Source organism: Scyliorhinus canicula, chromosome 5 (assembly GCF_902713615.1).
Source record: "Scyliorhinus canicula chromosome 5, sScyCan1.1, whole genome shotgun sequence".
Lineage (NCBI taxonomy): Eukaryota > Metazoa > Chordata > Chondrichthyes > Carcharhiniformes > Scyliorhinidae > Scyliorhinus > Scyliorhinus canicula.
In genome coordinates, this window is record NC_052150.1 from 101,362,208 (window position 1) to 101,384,013 (window position 21,806).

Below are 21,806 nucleotides of genomic sequence, written 5' to 3' on the forward strand. Positions count from 1 at the left end.
AAAATAGGTCAAATCTAAGGCTGCCAATCTCATTATCAGATTTAAATGACCAACTTCCTTCCTGGGAATAGGTTGGCTGCCTACCCTCTTCCCCTACCCCCATACCCTCCCAATTCTACCCGTGTGATACGAAGAAGTGTGTGGGTTGGAGATATGTTGGAGTCAGATTTGAGGTTTTACTAATTTTAAGATTTCACTGAACTCTAATTCACTTATATTTTACGGGCTAATATTCACCCCAATGGATCAAATAAGTCTCTTGTTCCAAATTTATATCTGTAGATGGATCCAGAGAATCTTTTCAGTTCCGAAGAATCATTATCTTGTGGGCTAAATGCTCAGTATGCTTAATAAAATGCATATTAATATTACGCTTATGAACTGTCCTTGACAGAATTACAGGTTGGAGACAGCATTAATTTGTTATAGCCCTAATTCTCTTGCCTCCACATGGAGCACAGGATAGACAAATCTATCTTTGCACATATTTTTTATTGGAAATCTGTAGCTACTTTCAGTCTTATCCACTTACCTATTTATCAGGGAATTACATGCAATGGCTTCTCTGCAGATTCCCACAAGGATTTATCCATGGCTCCCTCCTATTTCTCATCGACATGTTGTACTTCAATATCATCACGCAAAAACAACAATTTTCACATGTATGCTGCTGACACCTAGATCTTGCTCAGCACAGCGCTATGGTAGCACAGCGGGTAGCACTGTTGCTTCACAGCGCCAGGGTCCCAGGTTCGATTCCCAGCTTGGGTCACTGTCTGTGCGGAGCCTGCACGATCTGCCTGTGTCTGCGTGGGTTTCCTCCGGGTGCTCCTGTTTCCTCACAAGTCCCAAAAGACGAGGGGCGCGATTCTCCCAGACAGGGAGAAATCGTAAGGCTGGCGTCAAATCCGGGCGGGTTTGACGCCAGCCTCCCCTCCCCGACCGGGAACCGATTCTGGTCCCCGGTCGGGGCTAGCATGCCGCGGCCGTGAACTCTGGCATCGCGGGCTTAACGAATTTCGTTAAGCCCGCTTGCCAGAGTTTGCGCCGGCTGACGCGTCACATGACGTCAGCCGCGCATGCGCAGATTGGAAGACTCCAACCCGCGCATGCGCGGATGACGTCATCGCGCATTTGCGCAGAACCCGCGCATGCGCGGGCCGGGATGCCCCTCAGCTGCCCTGCGAAGTGATACAGCGGGGCGGCGGAAGGACAAAGAGTGCGCGGGAATCAGACCCGCTGCCCGCGATCGGTGCCCACCGATCGCGGGCCCATGGCACCCTTGGCACGGCCGTGGTACTGCCGTGCCAATCGGTGCCATGGTTTTCAAAATCGGGACTTTACGGCCGTTTTTACGAACGGCCAGACCAGGTGTGTTTGCCGTTCGTAAAAACAGCCGTAAAGGGCTTGGACTTCGGCCCATCGGCCAGCTGAGAATCGCTGCTGGCCGTAAAAAAACGGCGGCAGCGATTCGTGTCGGGAGTCGGGCGTGGGGGGGGGGGGGACAATAGCGGGAGGGCGTCAGACTAGCGTGGCCGTAAAAATTTACGAACCCCGCTATTCTCCGCACCGTCGTGAGTGCGGAGAATTGCACCCGAGCTGTTAGGTAATTTGGACATTCTGAATTCTCTCTCTGTGTACCCGATCAGGTGCCGGAATGTAGGGACTTTTCACTTCATTGCAGTGTTAATGTAAGCCTACTTGTGACAATAAAGATTATTAAATTCTAAAAACTTCTCAAATCTCTGCCACTGTCTGATTCATCACATTTGCTTATCCAAAATCCAGCTCTGGATGAGCAGAAATTTCTTTCAAATAAATATTGGGAACACTGAAGCCATTTTGTTTCAATCCCTGCTACAAACTCCATTCACTAGCCACCGACTCCATCCCTCTCGCTGGCAGATGTCTGAGGTGGAATCAGACTATTTGCAACCTTGGTGTCATATTGGACCCAGAGATGAGCTTCTGACCACATAATCCACTTCATCACCAATACCACCTATTTCCACTTCGATAGTGTCACCCGGTTTCGACCTTGCCTCAGCTCGATTGCTGTTATAACGGTCATCCAAGCAAGCTGTTACAGATTATACTAATGTTCTGCTGGCTAACCTCCTATTTTCCACCCGATTTAAATTTGCGCTGATCCAAAGCTCTGCTACCCATATCCTAACTTGGGAAAAATCCCATTCATCCTTCACCCCAGTGTTTTGTGATCTGCGTAGACTCATGGTCCAACAATGCCTCCGTTTTAAAATACTCATCCTCATTTTCAAATCCTTCCATGAGCTCACACCTCCCTAATTCTGTACACTCCTCCATCCCTGCAATGCTTCAAGATTGTGGTGCTTCCCAAGGTGTTTAGCCATTCTGAAGGTGGTATTTAAATGGAAGTTGTTACCATTGTATGATGCTAATTGTAAAAGGTGTTCTGTATCTGCATGGTGGTAAAGGAGTGGAATACACAAAATGGTTTGCAGATTCCAAAAGGAAATAATTAATTCCTCTTCATGTCAATTACCTGAAGGCAGTCCCTGTCAAAACAAAATGTCTCAATTAAACAGATACACATGTCATTTAAGACTGAGCTAGCCATAGTGACGAATAAAGCGTAGGAGATGCCAAGTCTACCCCAAGGTGTAGAAACAGTTAACATTGATGTACCATCAATTGGACTCGAGACACGATGATGATCCGAACTGTGGCTTTAATCAGCTAGTTGTTAGCCCGGTGGTCGACTACAGAGAAAGGCCGACGGCCGGGAAACCTGGGTACTTATACCCCGCCTCGGAGGCGGGGTCTACTTGACTCTCGACCAATTGGTGAGCAGTCACATGACTAGTCCCAGCCAATCGGACGAGAGGCACATGACCAGTCAGAGCCAATGGGGAACCAATGCTCTGCACCAATGGCAGTGTTCACATTCATACCACCACAATTGATTCACACATTATTCTATGCTCACAACTAATAGTCCATGATCTTTACACCTGTCTCATTAGGAGGACGTGAACACAAGATGCTAGCTTTTTCTCTCTTTTCTGCAAGCGTGTGAATTGATTGTCAGTTTGCTAGGAGATTCCCCCAACACCTTTGATTTCTAATTTTACTGACATTTTTGACTAATTATGAATGGCAGAATTTTATCATCCTGCCACGTCAGTTTGATTCTGAAAATGACAAGGCAACTTTCAAATCAGTCGCGCAATCCATAGTTCTTTGGTTCTCGCTTTATAACAACAAGAACCTGCATTTACATAATTCTTTCTACAGTTATTAATCAAAATGTGACTCCAAGAACGTAAGAAACTGGACAAGAGTGTAATCAAGGAGGTAGGTTTTAAGGAGTGACTCAAAGGACAAAATTGAGGTCGAGATGCAGAGAAGATTCAGAAGGGAATTCCAGAGCTGAAGACATGGCTGACTATTTTGGAGCCATTAAAATCAAAGATGCACACGGGAACTGGATGAGCATAAAAATGTTGGAGGGTTGTGGGGCTGGAGAGGTAACTGAGAGAAGAAGAGATGAGACCATTGTGAGCGACATAGTGAGCACTGCAGCCTCACAGTGTCAGGAACTATTGCTTGATTCCGGATTACGTGACTGTGTGGAGTTTGCATGTTCTCTCTGTGTCTGCGTGAGCTTCCTCCGGGTGATCCGTTTTCCTCCCACAATCCAATGATGTGTAGGTTAAGTGAATTGACTATGGGGAGGGGTTGGAGGCGGGGGGTGGAGTGGACCGAGTTAGAGTGCACTTTTGGAGGGTTGGTGCAACCTGAATAGGCTGAATGGCATATTTCAGGACTGTATGGGGTCTATTGACCATGAAAGGTTTTGAAAACAAAGACAAGGGGCGCGATTCTCCGCAAATGCGGAGAGTCGTATTGGCTGCCGTGAAACTGGCCGTGTTTCACGGCAGCCTCCGCGCCCCCTCCCGGGACCCGATTCTCCCCCCCGGTCGGGGCTAGCAGCGCGGCCCCGCGAAGCACGGCATCACAGGCAACCGTCGCTAAGCCCGCGCGCCTAGGGTCACGGCGGCTGACACGCACAATGACATCAGCCGCGCATGCGCGGATTGGACGGCTCCAACCCGCGCATGCGCAGATGACGTTATCACGCATATGCATCAAACCCACGCATGCGCGGGCCGTCATGCCCCTCAGCCGCCCCGCGGACTGATCATGCGGGGCGGCGAAGGAACAAAGAGTGCACGGGTTTCGGACCCGCTGCCGTGCCAATCGGTGCCATGGTTGTCGGGAACGGCACTTTGCGGCCGTTTTCACGAACGGTGAGAGCAGGTGTGTTTGAGTTCGTGAAAACGGCCGTAAAGGCCTGGGAACTCGGCCCATCGGCTAGGGGAGAATCGCTCTTCGCCGTAAAAAAACGGCGAGCAGCAATTCGTGTCATGGGGCGGCCGTGGGAGAATAGCAGGAGGTCGGGAAAAATGTCGGGAAGGCCCTCCCGCTATTCTCCGACCCGTCGTGGGCAGCGGAGAATCGCGCCCAAGAGGTGTGATTCTCCATCCGGTGACGCCAGAATCGCAAAATGCGATTGGACAGAGAATTACCTGCCAGCCAAGAATGGAGGCTGATGCCGTGCACCGTATGGAATGCCATGCTTCGGTGCCTTGACAGCGACGTGAATGCACTCCATGCCGCATGCAGGCAGGGACATGCAAATTGTACAGTAAACGGCGTTGGCATATCATTAACGAGCCAGCATTCTCCGGGCTTCCCTCGATGCTCCACCTTCACCAGGAGGAATTACCGACGGCGAGATTCACTGTGCTGTTTAAAATCGGCCAATAGGCTTCATGGCTGCTGAGGGAGAGAGAGAGAGGAGGTAAGACATGTTCTCAAAGGCACAGCCTTGGGCTGCCAGGTGGGGTTGTGCCACCCTGTTCTGCCCGCTGCTCATCGGATGCACCAGGAAAGGTGGGGGATTCAGGAGGGCTGAGGTGATCCGGCATGGGTCCCATCACCTCCTCCCTCTAGTTGTCCGATGGCCCCCGGGCTGCTCCTTGAGATTGGGGTGCAGCCGCAGGGAGCTCCATGGGTTCCGCCATCACCTGGCATTGCCATTCCTGGAGACTCGCTCTTGTATCGCCCAGTGTCTTCATGCTCGCGGCCATGGAGCACAAGGACTGTGCCACGTTCCTTTGGGACTGTTCAACATCCCTCTGGGACTGTGCCACATTGCTCAGGCACTGTGCCACTTCCCTGTATCTGGTTCAAGTCAGCCAAAGACAGACCAATGCTTTCAACGCCCGCAGGCATGGCCTGTTGTGACTGGGCCAAGCTCTGCAGCGCTGCAGCAAAGTCCAGGTGGCTCTGGTACATGGCTGCCTGTGACAGGGCAGGCCTGTCCTGTACTTCGGCCACCCCTGCACAGTGCCCAGGCCTTGGCCATCTTGACCCAAGGCCTCCACCGTGTCAACACCCATGCGGTGTTGGTCTGGGCTGCATGCATGGTCGACATTACCTCCTGCCCCTGCAGGTGACTGGACTCCTCCAACTGCACATGCAGGCACTGGATGGTACTGACACCCCCTCATGCAATCCCTGACTCTGCGCCTGCATCTCCATCATTTATGGGGCTGGCCATTCCAGAAGCCCAAGACTAACCTGGACGCAGCTAGTTCGGGCCGCCCCCTCTGGGGGTTCCTAACTCCACTTGATGTACCGCAGCATGTCTGTGGCATGCACCAGGGGTGGGTTAGAGCTCATAAGGTGTACAGAGGTAAGCTTGTTGGACCGAAAAGAAACACTACTGCTCTTCTTGACACACAAGCAGTGCTGTAAATTTGCATACCTTAAAGATAAGGCCCTTCTCACCTCCATTCACGTGCTTGGATTCCTAATGTTCAAAAACCCCAGACAAAATTAGTTAAACGCAAAACGTTTCTAAAATATTTCAAAACCTTCAAATATTTCAACCCGCCTACCTCCCAAGAAGGGATTGTCAGCCTGTCCGCAAACCCCTCCTACCCACTCACAATCCTGACTGGAAGGGCGGGATTCTCTATTTGCGCGTCCGTCCCATTGCCGCTGCTAGTGAGGATGGATAATTATGCACTCAGTCAAATCTCCTATTCACTGCAGCGGGAACAAAGAATCCCGCTGTTGTAAACGGATGGAGAATCCAGCTCTATATTGTGCTCTTTCACTGTCGCTGGGCCAGATTCCTGGAACTCCCTTCCTAACAGCACTGTGTGGGTGTATCTATGCCAGATAGACTTCAGCAGGTCAAGAAGTTGGCTCACTGCCACCTCCTCAAGGGCAATTAGAGATAAGCGACGATTGCTGATGGTGCCAGCAACAATCCCATCCCTTGAAAAAACAATAAAATGAAGTAGTTAGCTCCATCAACAGTACAACTAGATGGGTTGAGATCAGGTGTGAAATTCAATTTCTTTTTTAAATTTCTCACCAAACCCAAATCCATTTATTTTAGGAGAGGGTTTAACATTATCCCCATGTTGCTGAATAGTGAATGGTTGTTTGCGGTTACTCAACATTCAACATGGTATGTTATGATGCTAAGTTTTTCCAGTGCAGTAGTTGTCAGATTAAGTAATGGCTACAAAAGAAAATTATTACATGACACAAATTATTCTATTTTTAAAATGTGATGATTCATTACGCACCAGACTGGAAGATACCCTAAATGTTCTTCTTTTCCGTTAATCATCGCCTCCTCTAAAAAGCTGATAAACTGACAAAGCGCTACCACTAAAACAGAAGAATATCTGTGGTTGCACATGATCCTTATCGCAATTCTTATTACATTCAGATGCTGCTGACAATTGGTTTACTCATAGAATGGAAAGGTTATGGTTACCTTCCAAACATTTTGCTCCCAATAGGAAGTCTCGTCCATCAAGAACACATTGCTGAAATCAAGGCATGTGTAGTACATGGGATTCTCCGCCTGCGGGATGCTCCGTTTTGCCGGATGGCTTGGGACTGCCCCCAATGGGAAACTCCATTGATCGGCTGGCGTAACTGAGAATCCCGCCAGTGATTCGAGGCCCACTACTAGAAATTAATGAATGACTTGCAGGTAATGGATCTGAGGGGTTTAAACACAGGTCGCAGCTGTTCTCCTTCCAAGAATGGACACGTGGAACATCCAGGTAAGTATTAGTTATAATTTTTTGAACTGCCCCTTTCTGGAATGCTCTTTAGCTTCCAGACAATGGTCTCTTTTCTGGGGGGAGGGTCTGTGAGGAGCAGGGGCTCTGTGGGGGGGACATGGTCCCTTTAGTCAGGGCGTCTCTGTCGGTGATCCCTTTAGTGGGGTTCTCTGCGGGGATCCCTTTAAGTAGGGGGTCTCTGTGGGCAGTTCACGTTAGTTTGGGTGTCTCTGTGGGGGGTCCCATTAGTTAGGGGGTTTCTGTGCGAGAGGTACCATTAGTTGAGGGTCTATTAGGGGGGGTTCCTTTATTTAGGGGGTTCTGTGGACGTCCAACTAGTTCGGGGAGTCTCTGTGGGGGTTAGCGAGTCCCGGGGGTCCCTTTTAAGAGGGTCCTTGGCGGTGTCACCCTATTAAAGGCGTCCCTGGGGGGGACTCTCCCTATTTGGAATGTTTCGGGGGGGGGGGGGGGGGGGGGGGATCTGATAGAGTAGGGGTGGGCAGATAGTGCTTTGTGGAATGTGGAGTATGACTCTCGGATGGACTTCGGGGGCAACTCCCTGAAGGAGCTGCAGCCTTGGCCCATCGTGAGGTCCACTACACCAGGCTCACAGTTTGTTTAGACCTGTAGTAATCCTCGCCCACGTGACTCCCGGCTCAGTAGTTTTGAGAATCATGGAGGGCCGGAGAATAGAGTGCCGGGCCCACAAAATGGTTGCAAATGGGTTATTAAGAGCCATTTGCATTAATTTACATCCCCCTGCTGGCACGTCATCGTGAACCTCGATCTCGCCGCCAGCTTGGACCAGAGCATCGCGTTCGGATCAGCACCAACCAACACCCGGCGTCAATCCCGATTTTTCGATTCTCCCCCACCTCGGGGACACTGCTACCGGCAGCCGGCAGGCAGCGGAGAATCCAGGCCACCATTAAAAACAAAGCAGGTTAACTGGCCGTTTCCAGGCCATCATTAAAAACAAAGCAGATTAACTGGCCCGTAACCTCATTGCTAATTACAAGGTTGCTGTGTGTAAAAAAAACCTGCCACATTTTTCACAGCAATTTATTGCTTGTGAAACACATTCAGGTGTCTTGAGAGATTTAATATGGAGCTATTAAATTTAAATTATTGAGAAAAGGTCTATACCTCACCTTTTACATTTAATTTTTAAATGCTTATGAGAGAATCACTACAGCACTTTTTGGGAGTAAGTTAACTTTGGGTGATGCTGCAAAACAGGCAATATTGATTCTGCTGCTGTTACACATCTGTCCTGATATTCATTGCAATTATCAAAGTCAAAATTACCCCATTAGCTGTTATCACAAACTAATCAACTCCCAAAGGAGGATGAGGTTATAGTTTATCTGATAAAATTGTCCCTGACTTTATTAGATCACTTTAAAAACCAGAGTGATCAGTCAAACTTCTTCAGTACATCTAAAGATTACTGCTATATATAAAGGTCTAAAACAGATAATGTGGAAGGTAATATTACGGGCGGGATTCTCCGTTTTAGCGGCAGTGTGTTGACGCCATCGTAAACGGTGGAGCATGTGGGCCACGGCCGCCGCTGGTCCGTACCAGCCGTTACGCAATATGGTGGAGACCTACAGGGGCCTGGCGAACATAGGCCACCCCCGGAATTAGCCCGCCCGACCATTGGTAGCTCCCGATCGCGGGCCTGGCCACCATGGAGGCCACCCCCCCCCAGAGTCGGATACCTCTCCCCCCCACCAGGACAGTCCCCGCAACCAGAATGCCGAAGCCCTGCTGGGTAGGACCATACACAAACGACGCCGGCGGGATCGGCAGGCACTCGGCACGTCGAGCGCGGAGAATCGCCCGGGGGGGAGGGGGGGGGGGGGGGGGGGTGGGAGGTGCATTTAGCGGCCCCGACCGGCGGCGCAGCAACCATGGCAGTGCCATTGCCACCTATTTTCTGGTCGCCGGAGGATAGGCGGCCCGGCGATGGAGCGGCATGGCGGAATTCCCCCCTCCCCCACCGATTCTCCGACACAGCACGGGATCGGAGAATCCTGCCCTACTTCCTTAGCTGCAGTTTTATTACAATAGTTGTAGGAGGCTTGTTTTTTATATCATGGCCGGGATTTTACACTGGGCTGGGATCCTTACCATCTCCACCCCTGTCAGCAGCAGGCCCACGCCCATTCTACCAACTTGTCACACAGATATTTCACAGTCAGTGGGCTAATGTTAGTTTGAGGCAGCCTTCCAACGACATCTATGGAGGAGGAGGAAGTCCCACCTTAATCTGAGAGCTGCCAGCCAAACAAATGGCCAACGGTTCTTTCTTCCCATCAGTTTTCACTGTTGGGCTGCATTCAGTCCCCAATGGAGATTGTAATTGGAATCAGATGCAAAGGTAAGTGTTGGGGGGAGCTGGGAGCCTGGTACCTCTGGGGCTCGGCTTGCAGACCCTACCTTGGGGGCGTGGAGAGAGCCAGGTTGGACAGGCCTTGGGGGAGTGGTGATAAATGTTGCGGAGGTGCTGGAGAAGACATTTTTATAATCTTTATTGTAAGAAGTAGGCTTATATTAACACTGCAATGAAGATACTGTGAAAAGCCCCTCGTCGCCACATTCCGGCACCCGCTCGGGTACGCGGAGGGAGAATTCAGAATGTCCAATTAATCTAACAGCACATCTTTCAGGACTTGAGGGACCCACACAGACATGAAGAGCATGTGCAGACTCCGCACAGACAGTGACCCAAGCCGGGAATCGAACCATGGACCCTGGAGCTGTGAAGTAACAATGCTAACCACTGTGGTACCATGCCGCCTTCATACTTCAGGCTTCATACTCGGCATTGGCCTCTTCCCACTGCAGGAAAGATTATGGAAAGAGTGGATAGAAACCCTTATATGGCCATTAAATGCTTTAAATGCCCAATTGTAATGCTCACGTACCAAATTACCGATGGGGGAGGGGGAGTTTGTGTAAAATTCAGACCCTTGTGCCAAGTGTGCAGTTCTAGTTCAGTAACAATAGGATCTATCACAGCCAAATCTAGTCTTTAACCTGCAGCAACCTCTGTGGACTACTTGGAGCAAAACTGTAAATGCATTCTCCTGTACTGTCTTTGCGTAATGATCAAAAGATGGAACTGTGGCTGGTCCAAGGTTTCCCAGACTATGATCAGCTAATGGCACAAAGTAGAGATTTAACCTGAAATACTCCGAGCTTAAATGGCGGAGAATCACACCATGTAGAGCCACAGGGGGAACCATGAAATCAATGGTGTACTTTTGATCTTAAAAAAGTGACTTAAGAGTGCTGTATTAGGGCTAAAAAACTTGGGATGAATATTATCAGAGAAAATGTGAGCTCATGTTAAAGACGTTATGTGGCACGGTGGCAGAGTGCTTAGCACTGCTGCCTCACAGTGCCAGAGACACGGGATCAATACTGGCCTCGATGACTGACTGTGTGGAATTTGCACTTTCTCCCACTGTCAGCGTAGGTTTCCTCCGGGTGTTCTGGTTTCCTCCCACAGTCCAAAGATGTGCAGGTTGGGTGGATTGGCCATTCTAAATTGCCCCGAAGTGTCCAAAAAGGTTAGATGGGGTTACTGGGTGATGGGGATAGGGTCGGACATGGGCCGAGGTAGGGTACTCTTTCCAAGAGTTGGTGCAGATCTGATGGGCCGAATGGCCTCCCTCTGTGTTTCTATAAAACTGAACTGCGCCATTATCCTTCAATGCTATAAAGGGAGTTACTTGTATTTGCTGCTGTGATGGATGTTAGTTGTAGGCAATCATTTTTAATAGAACTTCCACTCATGAGGCATCATGTATCGTGATTTCGCGCTTGGAGCACTAATTTATCCCTGATGTCACAGAAGGGGAATTGTATACAAAATATCACTTCCGGGTTGCCTTTTCATCACCAGGTCTAAAGCATAAAATATTCTTCAAAATACACTGCAATAGTGAGAGACTAGGATATCCCTTTAGAACTAATAGAATTGTGTGACAATCCAGTAGAATACAATTTTCCTTGAAGTTCTACAAGTCAAAAGCAAAATACAATAGCTAGAGGAAATGAGGACCTCTAACAGAGACCATCAGAAACATTCAGCAGATCAGCTGGCAACAGAGGAAAGGACAGATCAAATGCTTTGGGTATGGATCCTTCTTCAGAAAAAGGGTGTCGACCCGAAACATTTTGTTTGTCCATTTCACAAATGCTGCCAGGGCTGCTGAGAGTTTCCATCATTCCCTATTCCTGGTACAAAACGTTGTCTACTAAAAAGCAAACTCACACTAAAGGTAAAAGTTGACAGTAAAGAACAAAGTTAAATATAAAAAAGGTCACAAAAAACATTACTCCATGTATTCAATAAAATGCATGGATACAGATTTCTTAATACAAATAGAGACATCCTGTGAATATACTATTATCTTGATTCAAAATCAAATGGCACAATCTTATCAAGTCTTTGCAGGTCCAAAAGATTTTCACTGCTCATGGGGTAAACATGGATCTTGACTCACCAGTTTTACGCAATGGGAAATCATCCTTTCTGTCATTAACTCCCGGTAATGATTGCTTATATGACGGAGAGGTTCCACTCTGTGGTGGTGAACTCTGATCCAGCGAAGCATGGTGGGCCACCCTGGCACAGAAACAAAGAGTAGTGAATTAACACAACAGTTATATAGACTATACAGTAAAATTACTACATTTTGCAGATGGTCTGCATTGCATCTAATTTTAAAGGGTTTTTCTAGTTGAATCATTCATATTTATTTTCGACTGGATGGATTATCCTGAATCAGGGGCGGCATTCTCCCCTACCCAGCGTGACGGAGGGTGCAGGCGTAGGGGAGTAGCGCCAACCACTCAGGGGTCGGGCCTCCCCAAAGGTGGGGAATTCGCCCCACCTTTGGGGGCCAGCCCCGCGCCGGAGCGGTTTGCACCAGAAGACTGGCGCAAAAAACCGGCGCCCCCGGCAGCGGGGCTGGCCGAAAGGCTTTCGCCGGTCGGCGCATGCACCGGCAGTGACGTCAGCGGCAGCTGGCCGCTGACGTCACTGCCGGCGCATGCGCGATGTGGGGTTCTCTTCCGCTTCCGCCGTGGCGGACGCGGAAGGAGAAAGAGTGCCGCCAGGGCACTGGCCCAGAGTCTGAGCGGGGGGCCCCGATCGCGGGCCAGGCCACCGTGGGGGCACCCCCCGGGGTTCGATCGCCCCCCCGCCCCCCCCAGGACCCCGGGGGCCTGCTCGCGCTGCTGATCCCGCCGTTCCAGAGGTGGTTCGAACCTCGGCGGCAGGAGAGGCCTCCCAGGGGCGGGACTTCGGCCCATCCGGGCCGGAGAATCATCGCAGGGGCCTCTCAGATCGGAGTGGCGAGATTCCGCCGCCGCCACTTCCCGGGTGGCGGAGAATCTCTGCCACGGCGGGGGCGGGTTTTAGGCTGGGGGTCGGCCCCAGATCTGTTCAAAATTTCTATGATCTATTTTCCCTGAGTTTCTTCTGCCTCTGTCCTAATTTTTAACATTCCAACTCTATTAAGCAGATGGCGGCCAAATTGAAAAATAATTGCAACCCTTTTCCAATTTTGAAAAATTCTCATTCGAACTTTCTACTCAATCTGCAACCAATTTTTTGGGGCATTCCGATCATTCTGTCCAAATTCTCCTGTCCAAAATCCCTGACTGGTTCAGGGTTGGTGGGTTTGGCATCACATAAAGTGGTGCTGAAATCGTAGCAGAGAAGCGAACCATTCAGCATAGACTTGTGTCAATGCTAGCTCAAGTGAAGTAATCTACTCTAATTGCATTCCATTATTATTTCCCTATACTTTACATTGATTTGTGTCCACAGCCACTTGGTAAATTATTCCACATTTTAATAGTCTCGGTGTGAAAATAAATATTCTACCTTCTCTTTCATTCTTCAGAAACTTGAATACTGCTCAAACGAGAGACAGTGGGCTGGATTCTGTTTGCAGCTACGTGCCAACAGCAGTGTGGAAACAGTGGCATTTTACGACTGCAAAATCGGTACCGAACCCTCACTGATTCTGGGACCGGTGAGGAGCTAGCAGCGGCGCAAGGTAAAACTCCCAGCTCCCATGCCAAAAACGGCCAGAGAATGGCTGGGTCCGTGGCCGCGCATGCGCAGGGCGACAACCTGCAGCGGTCGAGTGGACCCGACCTGCCAGACAGTGCCATCCTGTACCCTTCCTACTCCTCGCCACGCTCGGACTACCCCCCACTAATCTCCTCAGCCCTCGCTGAAGCCCCCCCTGCCAGTGGAACGGCTCCCCCCCCCCCAACTGTGGTGGCGCTGGACACAGTCCGCAGCTGCCACGCGGGGATGAGAGGGAGGGCTGCAGGTGATGTCCTGAGGTGGTCCCAATGGTGTGTGGCGTACGCCCCGATGACCTGGTTTTGGAGGGGGAGGAGCATCCGTCCCCCAATTTCGGCATCAGAATGGATTGTCCGCTCAATCGCCGATTACAATATCGGCGTCGGGCAACGGAAAATCCTGCCCAGCTTTTCATCTTGCACATTTCAGGACAAATGCAAGAATGCCAAATTTCAAACAATCACAACAATTTATACTGCAGGAGAAAAAGGCGTCTGATTGATAGGCAAGTTGACTCTGATTGGCTGAGCAACACAAAACTATAGGCTCCCACACTTCTGGGTAATTCAAAGAAGGCACAATGTTTGAACATATTGTTTTTGTTTGCGAACAGGTCCCTGTGTATGAATGGATATCATTTTTAGCAAGCGTAATTCAGCTATATTATGGGCTTGACTGATGATCTTACAATGACTACAATGATGTAGGGGGGTGGGTGGGGTGATGCGGAAGTACTTACCGTCTCCCCAAAGAGGCCCTAGCCTCCCTCCAGCAGTTAGATTTCCTGAGGCCTTTTGTTCTGCCTCTTTTAAATCTAGAATTGGGTGGATCAAGCTTGAGGTTTTCAAACTTTTAACATTTCACCAACCCCAACCCACCTGTTTCGCAGGTTAAGATTTATCCTGCTTTCTTTCAAATGAGATGTTAAAGCCAACATCACAAAAGACAAATCATTAGATCAAGCAAACAACGGGAATATCCAGTGCACAAAGTGGCTGTAGCAACATTAAGTGAACTCCATTGGCTCAATCAAACAAAGAAGGTAATACACAAGTCATTATGATACTTAGCCTGTCATATTCTTTTTGGTTACTAGTAAGGTAAGGGATATTTATCTTTTCCTCGTGAACACCCCTCAACTGCTACCTGAAACAGATTCACTCAACATTTACTTCGGTGAATGTTGAGCGAAAGTGGTACTGTGGTTAGCACTGCTGCCACACAGCTCCAGGGACGAGTGTTCAATTCCGGCCTCGGGTGACTGTCTGTGTAGAGTTTGCACTTTCTCCCTGTGACTGAGTGGGTTTCCTCCCACAGTTCAAAGATGTGCAGGTTAGGTGGATGGCTGTGCTGAATTGCCCCTTAGTGTCCAAAAGATGAGGTGGGGTTACTGGGTTACGGGGATAGGGTGGAGGCGTGGGCTTAAGTAGGATGCACTTTCCAAGGGCAGTGCAAACTCAATAGGCTGAATGGCCTGTTTCTGCACTGTACGTTCTATGATTCTATAGAATTAGTTTGTTGGAATTTGCTATGTTCAGAATAACTGCCACATTCAACTACATATTACTGCAAAGTAATTCACTGTATGTGAAACATTCTGGGACCTCCTGAGAAATGTCATAAAGCTCAAATTCTTTCTTGCTTTGTCTTGGGATGTTGAAAACTCTACTATACTGTCAAATTATATCTTTTATTTCATTAAAATTACCTTTTGAACCTCACAGCAACTCATCCAGTGAGACCAAAATCTCATTTTCACCCATATTAAGCCTCCTTAGAGTAAGGGAAATAATAATTAAGGAACAGTGGACGTGTATGCCAACACCTTTCTGAGGATTTACATATATGTAATCTGATTTTTGAATTTTGTAATCAAAGGAGCAGTTTTACTTCAAAGATAAGTAGGAAGGTGAGACTTACCTATACCAGTGCTTGGGATGTTGAGGGAAGGAATGGTTCTGTCCACTTGATGGAGACTCTTTTGCTGATTTGCTCAACAGGAACTCCTGAAGCTTCTGTTTGACCTCAGTACTGGCCACAGCACCTGAAAATATAGTTATTTAGCAATTGCCACTATTTTGTTATGCTCTTGATGTAGCATAAGCTGCTTCCTTGATGTGCACTCTGACAAAGGAAGGGTCAGACTTGGCGATAGCTTGAACACATTTATTTAAACTGTTACCAATTCTCCTACTTGGATTCGACTCTCCTGTTAATCCTGCTATAGCTACTCAGACTCATGAACCAGTTTGCTACAATCCACGTGGTGGGTGTGATGTGTTTCAAATCAACCCTGTGTACTCACTGAGTGTCTCCACTGGAAAGAGGCTGAGCATGCGTGCTGTGTCCTTTTATATGGGTTGGTGTAATGCGGGGCGGATGTGATAGTGTCACCTCTGTGTGTATCGTGAATGCCCATTGGTCGTGTCCTATCTTACTGGCCTATTGGTTGAATGTCCATGTGTCATGTCTCTGGTGCTCCCTCTAGTGTCTATCTAGTCAACGTGTATTTACATTAACCCCTTGTGTATTTACAGTGATGCATATCACCACAGCCACATTTTGAGATCTTTTAGCCACTTTTTAACAGAAAAGGTTTTAGATCATCAGAACTAAGAGCAGGAGTTCGCGCTAGAAGCTGGGAGCTAGAAGCACAGATTCACGACTCTCTACGAGAAGTAATTTCTACTCATCTGTTTCAAATCTGCTAACCCTTATCGTAAAACTATGACCTGTCATTCTAGATTGCCCCACAAGAGGAGGCATCCGCTCAACACCTACTTTGTCCACACCTTCTATCATCTTGTCAACTTCAATTAAGTCTCCCCTCATTCTTCTAAACTCGAGAGAGTATGATACTAGACTGCGCAATTTCTCTTCAGAAGACAAACTCTTTGGGCGGGATTCCACGACTCCCCCGCGGGTCGGAGAATCGCCCGTGGGGGGGTGGTAGGCGACGTGAATCCCGCCCTGCCGTTCCAACGCCCGCTGCTGAACTCTCCGGCGCCGTGTTTTTGGCGGGGACGGGGATCGCGCCGCGCCGGTCGGGGGCTGTTGGTAGTGCACCCCCCCCCCCCCCCCCCCACCCACCGGTGATTCTCCGGTCCCCGATGTGCCGAGCTACCGCCCATTTTCGGCCAGTCCGGCCAATGTGGATTTGACCAGGTCCGTACCAGCAGGACCTGGCTCTGAGGGCGGCCTGCGGACTCCTTGCGGGGGCGCGGGGGGATCTGGCCCCGGGGAGGGGGGGGGGGCACGGTGGCCTGGCCCACGATCGGGGCCCACCGATCTGCGGGCGGGCCTGTGCTGTGGGGCACTGTTTCCCTCCGCGCCGGCCTGTGTAAAACTCCGCCATGACCGGCGCGGAGAAGAAGACAATAGGTTACACATAATGATAAATTAGTTCACATAGTCAGTTTACGCAATAATGTTAAACGATAAATAAATTGCCAACCTGTCTCAGCATTAGAGAACATCTCATGCTCATTGGGCAGAATTTTATGAGGTCGGGGGGAGGATATCTTGTTCGCCCCCATGCAGCAGTTCCAAAGCAACCATCATAAAAAAAGGCTGCATACACAGCAAGTGAGAGTGGGACTTCCATCCTTCAATGGGAGGAAGTCGCACCCTTGAGAGCTGCTGGCCAATCTGATTCCTATAGCATCTCGAGTCATCCCAGCATGGCAGAACTGAGCAAGGGATGCTGCTGAGACTGCAAGAAGGCCCATTGAGAATGGAGCACAAAAGCACAAATGATCTGGACTAAGGAAGGCCTGAGGCTTTAAGGGTGGGGATGGATCAGGATAGGGTCAGGGGAAGTAGGTTTCAGAGGCCAGTCGGAGAGGCACAACATTGGCAGGGGTGGGGGGGGGGGGGGGGGGGGGGGGGGAAACGTATGGAGTGGAATTTCATGTCGGTGTGTTCCTAATGCATATGGAGTACCCCTGAATATGTGCCTCTCCCCTTCCTTCCCATCTTTTCAAATCAGTTGTTTCCAAAATGGCCTTCTGGATCTCACCCACCCACCATATTAGGAGGATTGGTCCTTGATGGGTGGGAAGGCTAACCAAAATCATGTTTGGCAGGGAGTTGTGGGGGTTGAGGCTTGTAACATCCAGCCCATTCTCAATAGTCTTTGACCTGATTTCTGGCTGTGAACACAGTAGATAAAAATACAGAGTCAGGCAGTCAGAAAGAACGCTCCGAGAACCTTCACCAAGACTGAAGAGATTAGAAATGTCGAAATATTGTTAAAGCTCATTAAGGCAAGGTGCTTTCTTTATTTTGTAACATGAGATGTGGGTCCGGTAAATGGATGGTGGAATTTGAGACTTGCCATTTATTAAATTGAATATTGGTCCAAGTTTTAAAATGGGTGGTTAATATTGATAGTTTGATAGTTTTATCTGGGCATTGGAATTGTGTCAGTCACCACAAATGGGATAGAACTAAATGGGAAGTTTGGAATGTCACTAAGCAAAAAGAGAGTTGTTGTGTTTTCTTGCGTCAATGTTCCCAAAAGTATATTCCACAATATTGTTAAGCAGGCTATTCTCCTGGTTTATTATTTAATGCCTCATAGACATGAGCAGAAATTTAGGAAACTAATGGGTAAATTATCATCAAGGTATAGTATGGGTAGTAATTTCTTGAAGCAAATTGCCCACCCATTACAGAAGCTGCCTAATCTTCCAATGAATACATTGACTGAAAACTGGATGGATTCAACAACAGACAGGTGATCTGCTCCAACAGCACATTCAGTAAAGCTGAAAAATTGTCCCTTAAGAATCCAAATAGTCACTTCCGGTGGTGGCATGTAGGAGGAGGTCGCACATTGGAGGGCCCTTGCTCGAGGCTTAATTGTTTGGAATTTAATGCCCCGTCCCAGGGGAAAATTTTGGTTAAATAAGTGCAGGAAGACATAAGGAAGAAAGATGTCCAAAACCCAAAGGAAAGCTGCCGTGAAGAAGGAGGCGAGTGAAGGTTCGCCGTCAAGTGGAAGGGTCGGCTCAGCAACTGGAAGGAAGGTGAATGCTGGGTCGCCGGGTGAGGCTGCACTGCTCATGGCAGAAAAGATGACCGTGGAACTTGAAAAACAGTTCACAAAGCACATGGAGGTGATGAGAAAAGAGATGATAGCAGTATTTAAGGTGCTGGTGGAGGAGGCAATTGCCCCGGTGAAGGCGGTGGAGTCAAGAGCATCGGCCGAGGTACGGGGTAGGGGGAGAGACTGAAGGGAGTGGAAGAGGCTTTGTTGCAACACAGTGATCAACTCAACTCAATGGGTAAGGAGCTGCAGGGGGTGTTGGAGGCCAACAAGTGTCGGTGAGCTAAAGTGGGAGACAGGTTGAGGCAGCAAAATCTGAGGATCGTGGGTTTGCCCGAAGTGGTGGAGGGCCCGAGGCCGACGGAATATTTCGCCAAGACGTTGGCGGAGCAGTTGGGAGAGGGGTAGACCCCTCTCAGTATGAACTGGATCGGGCTCATAGGGTGTGGTGGCCTATACCAAAGGCGAATGAGCCGTCAAGAGCAGTGACTATTTGTTTCCGTAGGTACCACGTGAAGGAGAAGGTCCTGTGCTGGGCAAAGCAGAAGTGGGAGGTGCAATGGGCTGGAGCTGGTATATGTATATACCAGGACTTTACTGTGGAGTTGGCGAGGAGGCGGACTTCGGCCGAGTGAAGAAGCCACTGTATAACAGCAGGGTGCAGTTCGGCATTGTGTTCCCAGCTAAGTTGAGGGTGACCTACAAATCCAAAGACTTTTATTTCGAGACGGTGGAAGCGGCGGAGGCGTTTGTGAAGGCAGAAGGACTGGGGCAGAAGTGAGAAATGGGACTGAGGATTGGTCTTGGACTGAGGGTTGGGGATGTATGTAGCTCTATTTTTCACTGCATGTTTATATGCTAAATGAGTCGACGTTGTTAAATTGGACAAGGTAAGAGTTGGGATTTTCTTTTGCAATGATGGTTCTTTGGGATTTGTGTGTTTGCACTCGGGTTGTGTGTTAAAGGGGATTTCTTTGTTTTGCTGAGACCGGTTAGGGGGGAGGGGAGTGAGGCCTGGGCAGGGGCTTCCACACTGGCTCGTTTAAGCTGGCCAGTAAATGGGAGTGTGGTGGGGGTGGGGGAGCTGCGGCTATCAGAACTTGGTAGAACAGGTTTCGATGAGCCTAGGAGGTGTGAAAGGTTGGGGGAGGGACCGATACTGGGTGAGGTGCTTTTGAGAGGAAGTGGAGGGGAGGATTCTGGGAGAGGAGTTCTAAAATACATGGGCGTCATTCATGGTACACGTTCGGGGATTGGATGGCCTTAAATATTAGCAGGGGGCGGTTGGGGGGTGGACTATGTACGTTAACGGTGACTATGGGCAATTCCTGATTCTTTTTTGTTTTTTATTTGATGTTTACGTTGACATGCAGGCTGTTGTTTGGGGGTTAGTGGGAGGATGGGATCATTGTTGTTGATAAGGAGATTGACATTGTATTTGGATAGAACCAAATTACTGCGGATGCTGGAATCTGAAACAAAAAGGAAAATGCTGGAAAATCGCAGCAAGTCTGGCAACATCTGTAGGGAGAGAAAAGAGCTAACGTTTTGAGTCTGTTGACTCTTTGTCAAAGCTAACAGACAGGGAAAGTGGGAAATATTTATACTGTGGAGTGAGAATGAAAGATGAGTCATAGCCACAGAAACCCAGGGAAACCGGGTGCCAATGGCCACAGATACCAAGGGGAAAGAGTGCTAATGGCAGTCCCCAGAGAGAACAAAAGATGTGAAAGGTCAAACAGAAGGGAAACTAACATCAGTAACACAGCTAACACAGTAGGTGTGGGGGGAGGGGAAGAGGGAAGCAAAGAGGAGAAAGTCCAACACTAGCTTTCGGAGCACTGCTCCTTCCTCAGGTGAATGGAGAGGTATGTTCCAGAAACATATATATAAATAAGTTCAAAGATGCCGAATAATGCTTAGAATGCGAGCATTTGCACGTAATTAAGATCCAGAGATAGGGGTAACCCCAGGTTAAAGAGGTGTGAATTGTCTCAAGCCAGGACAGTTAGTAGGATTTCACAAGCCCAGGTCAAATGGTGGGGGGTGAATGCAATGTGACATGAATCCCAGGTCCCGGTTGAGGCCGCACTCATGTGTGTGGAACTTGGCTGGAAGTTTCTGCTCAGCGATTCTGCGCTGTTGCACGTCCTGAAGGCCACCTTTGAGTACGCTTACCCTGAGATCAGAGGCTGAATGCCCTTGACTGCTGAAGTGTTCCCCGACTGGAGGGCAACATTCCTGCCTGATGATTGTTGCGCGATGAATGAACGGACATTGCGCGACAATCACCCTGCCTCTTTCCACAGACAGACATCTAGAGTTAGACAGGGTTGGTCAGCAGCATCACACCCCAGCACGTGGCTTAGAGCAAGCTGGTACAGTTAGACTGAGTTACTGCAGTTAGATTAGCAGAGAGTGTAACTCATTTGAGAATTGTGTTAATAGTTCAGTAAACACGTTGAACTCATTTCAGAGTCTGGAGCATCCTTTAGTTAAGACTGCATCAAGTAGAAGCCTGTGTTATCCGAAGCAGCATATCACAACACCCAGTTTACACTTCTAATGAAGGAACCAGATTGAAATGTCATGACCTGGAAATGTTAACATTTTTTCTGTTCAATATCTCCAGCATTTTCTGATTTTATTTAACATTCTCATTGCCCGTGGTGTTCGTTGTTGCTTTTGAATTACCTGAAACTGTTTCCTGAAATCTATCTCTCAATATTAAACGGCAATGACCTTCAGAGACTGCTGCATATTTACTTCCACTTCTTAATGAGGCAGATGTAAGAGACCACCAGATGCAGGGCCATGATGGGCAAGAATAAGCAGGCCACTGGTTGCAAACATTTCAGCAAGTGGTGAATGGAGAAGGAGGCTACCAATCGCATCACGCAAGAGCAACGCCCACCTGCCATGGTAAGGTGAAGATGGGATGCTCAGTGTTCCAGCTGCACCACTATCCTGAGACCTGTTATAAGCTGTGGCAATAAATACCCTCATGCACAGTGGCTCAATGTGCCAGGCCAGAATTGCCCGTCTCTCAAGAAGGTTTTCTTGCATTCCCAGAGCTTCTGGCTCCAGGAGAATCATCAGCTGTGCAGACACACTGAGTGAGGCAAACTTTATCCACAGAAACTGGTGGGTTTGATTCAGATGAATATTAAAATGTTAAAGATCTCAAACTGAAGTCCGACCTGCCTTGAACCCATCCATTTTTGACAAGTTGGGATAGAGGGTTGGGGGTGAAACAATGAGCTCCCAGAAGGCATGTCGCTGACTAGGTTATCTTATTGTATCTCCATTTTTAAATTTACCTGGCAGGCCAGATTGTCTGTAATCCCAACAGTGAAAGAGAGGGATGTGAACACTGCCCTGTGAAAGAGATAATTGCCTTTCCAGCACTGCTTATGGACCATCCACTGAGGCTAACCCACTTTCTCTCCATGATCAGGTGAACCGTGTGGACACTAGCCTCCTCTGCTCTGCCCATTAT

General features: G+C 48.8%; 1 protein-coding gene across 1 annotated transcript in view; it reads right to left on the reverse strand.

The window, feature by feature from the left end:
- Window positions 1-21,806, reverse strand: part of LOC119966162 (histone deacetylase 9-like) — a 1,160,486-nt gene that overhangs the window by 523,361 nt on the left and 615,319 nt on the right. Inside the window, exons 7-8 of the mRNA XM_038797463.1 lie at window positions 15,178-15,301; window positions 11,660-11,781 (exon numbers count right to left, since the gene is read on the reverse strand). Coding sequence (XP_038653391.1) covers window positions 11,660-11,781; window positions 15,178-15,301 — 246 coding nt within the window. The remainder of the gene's footprint in view (window positions 1-11,659; window positions 11,782-15,177; window positions 15,302-21,806) is intronic.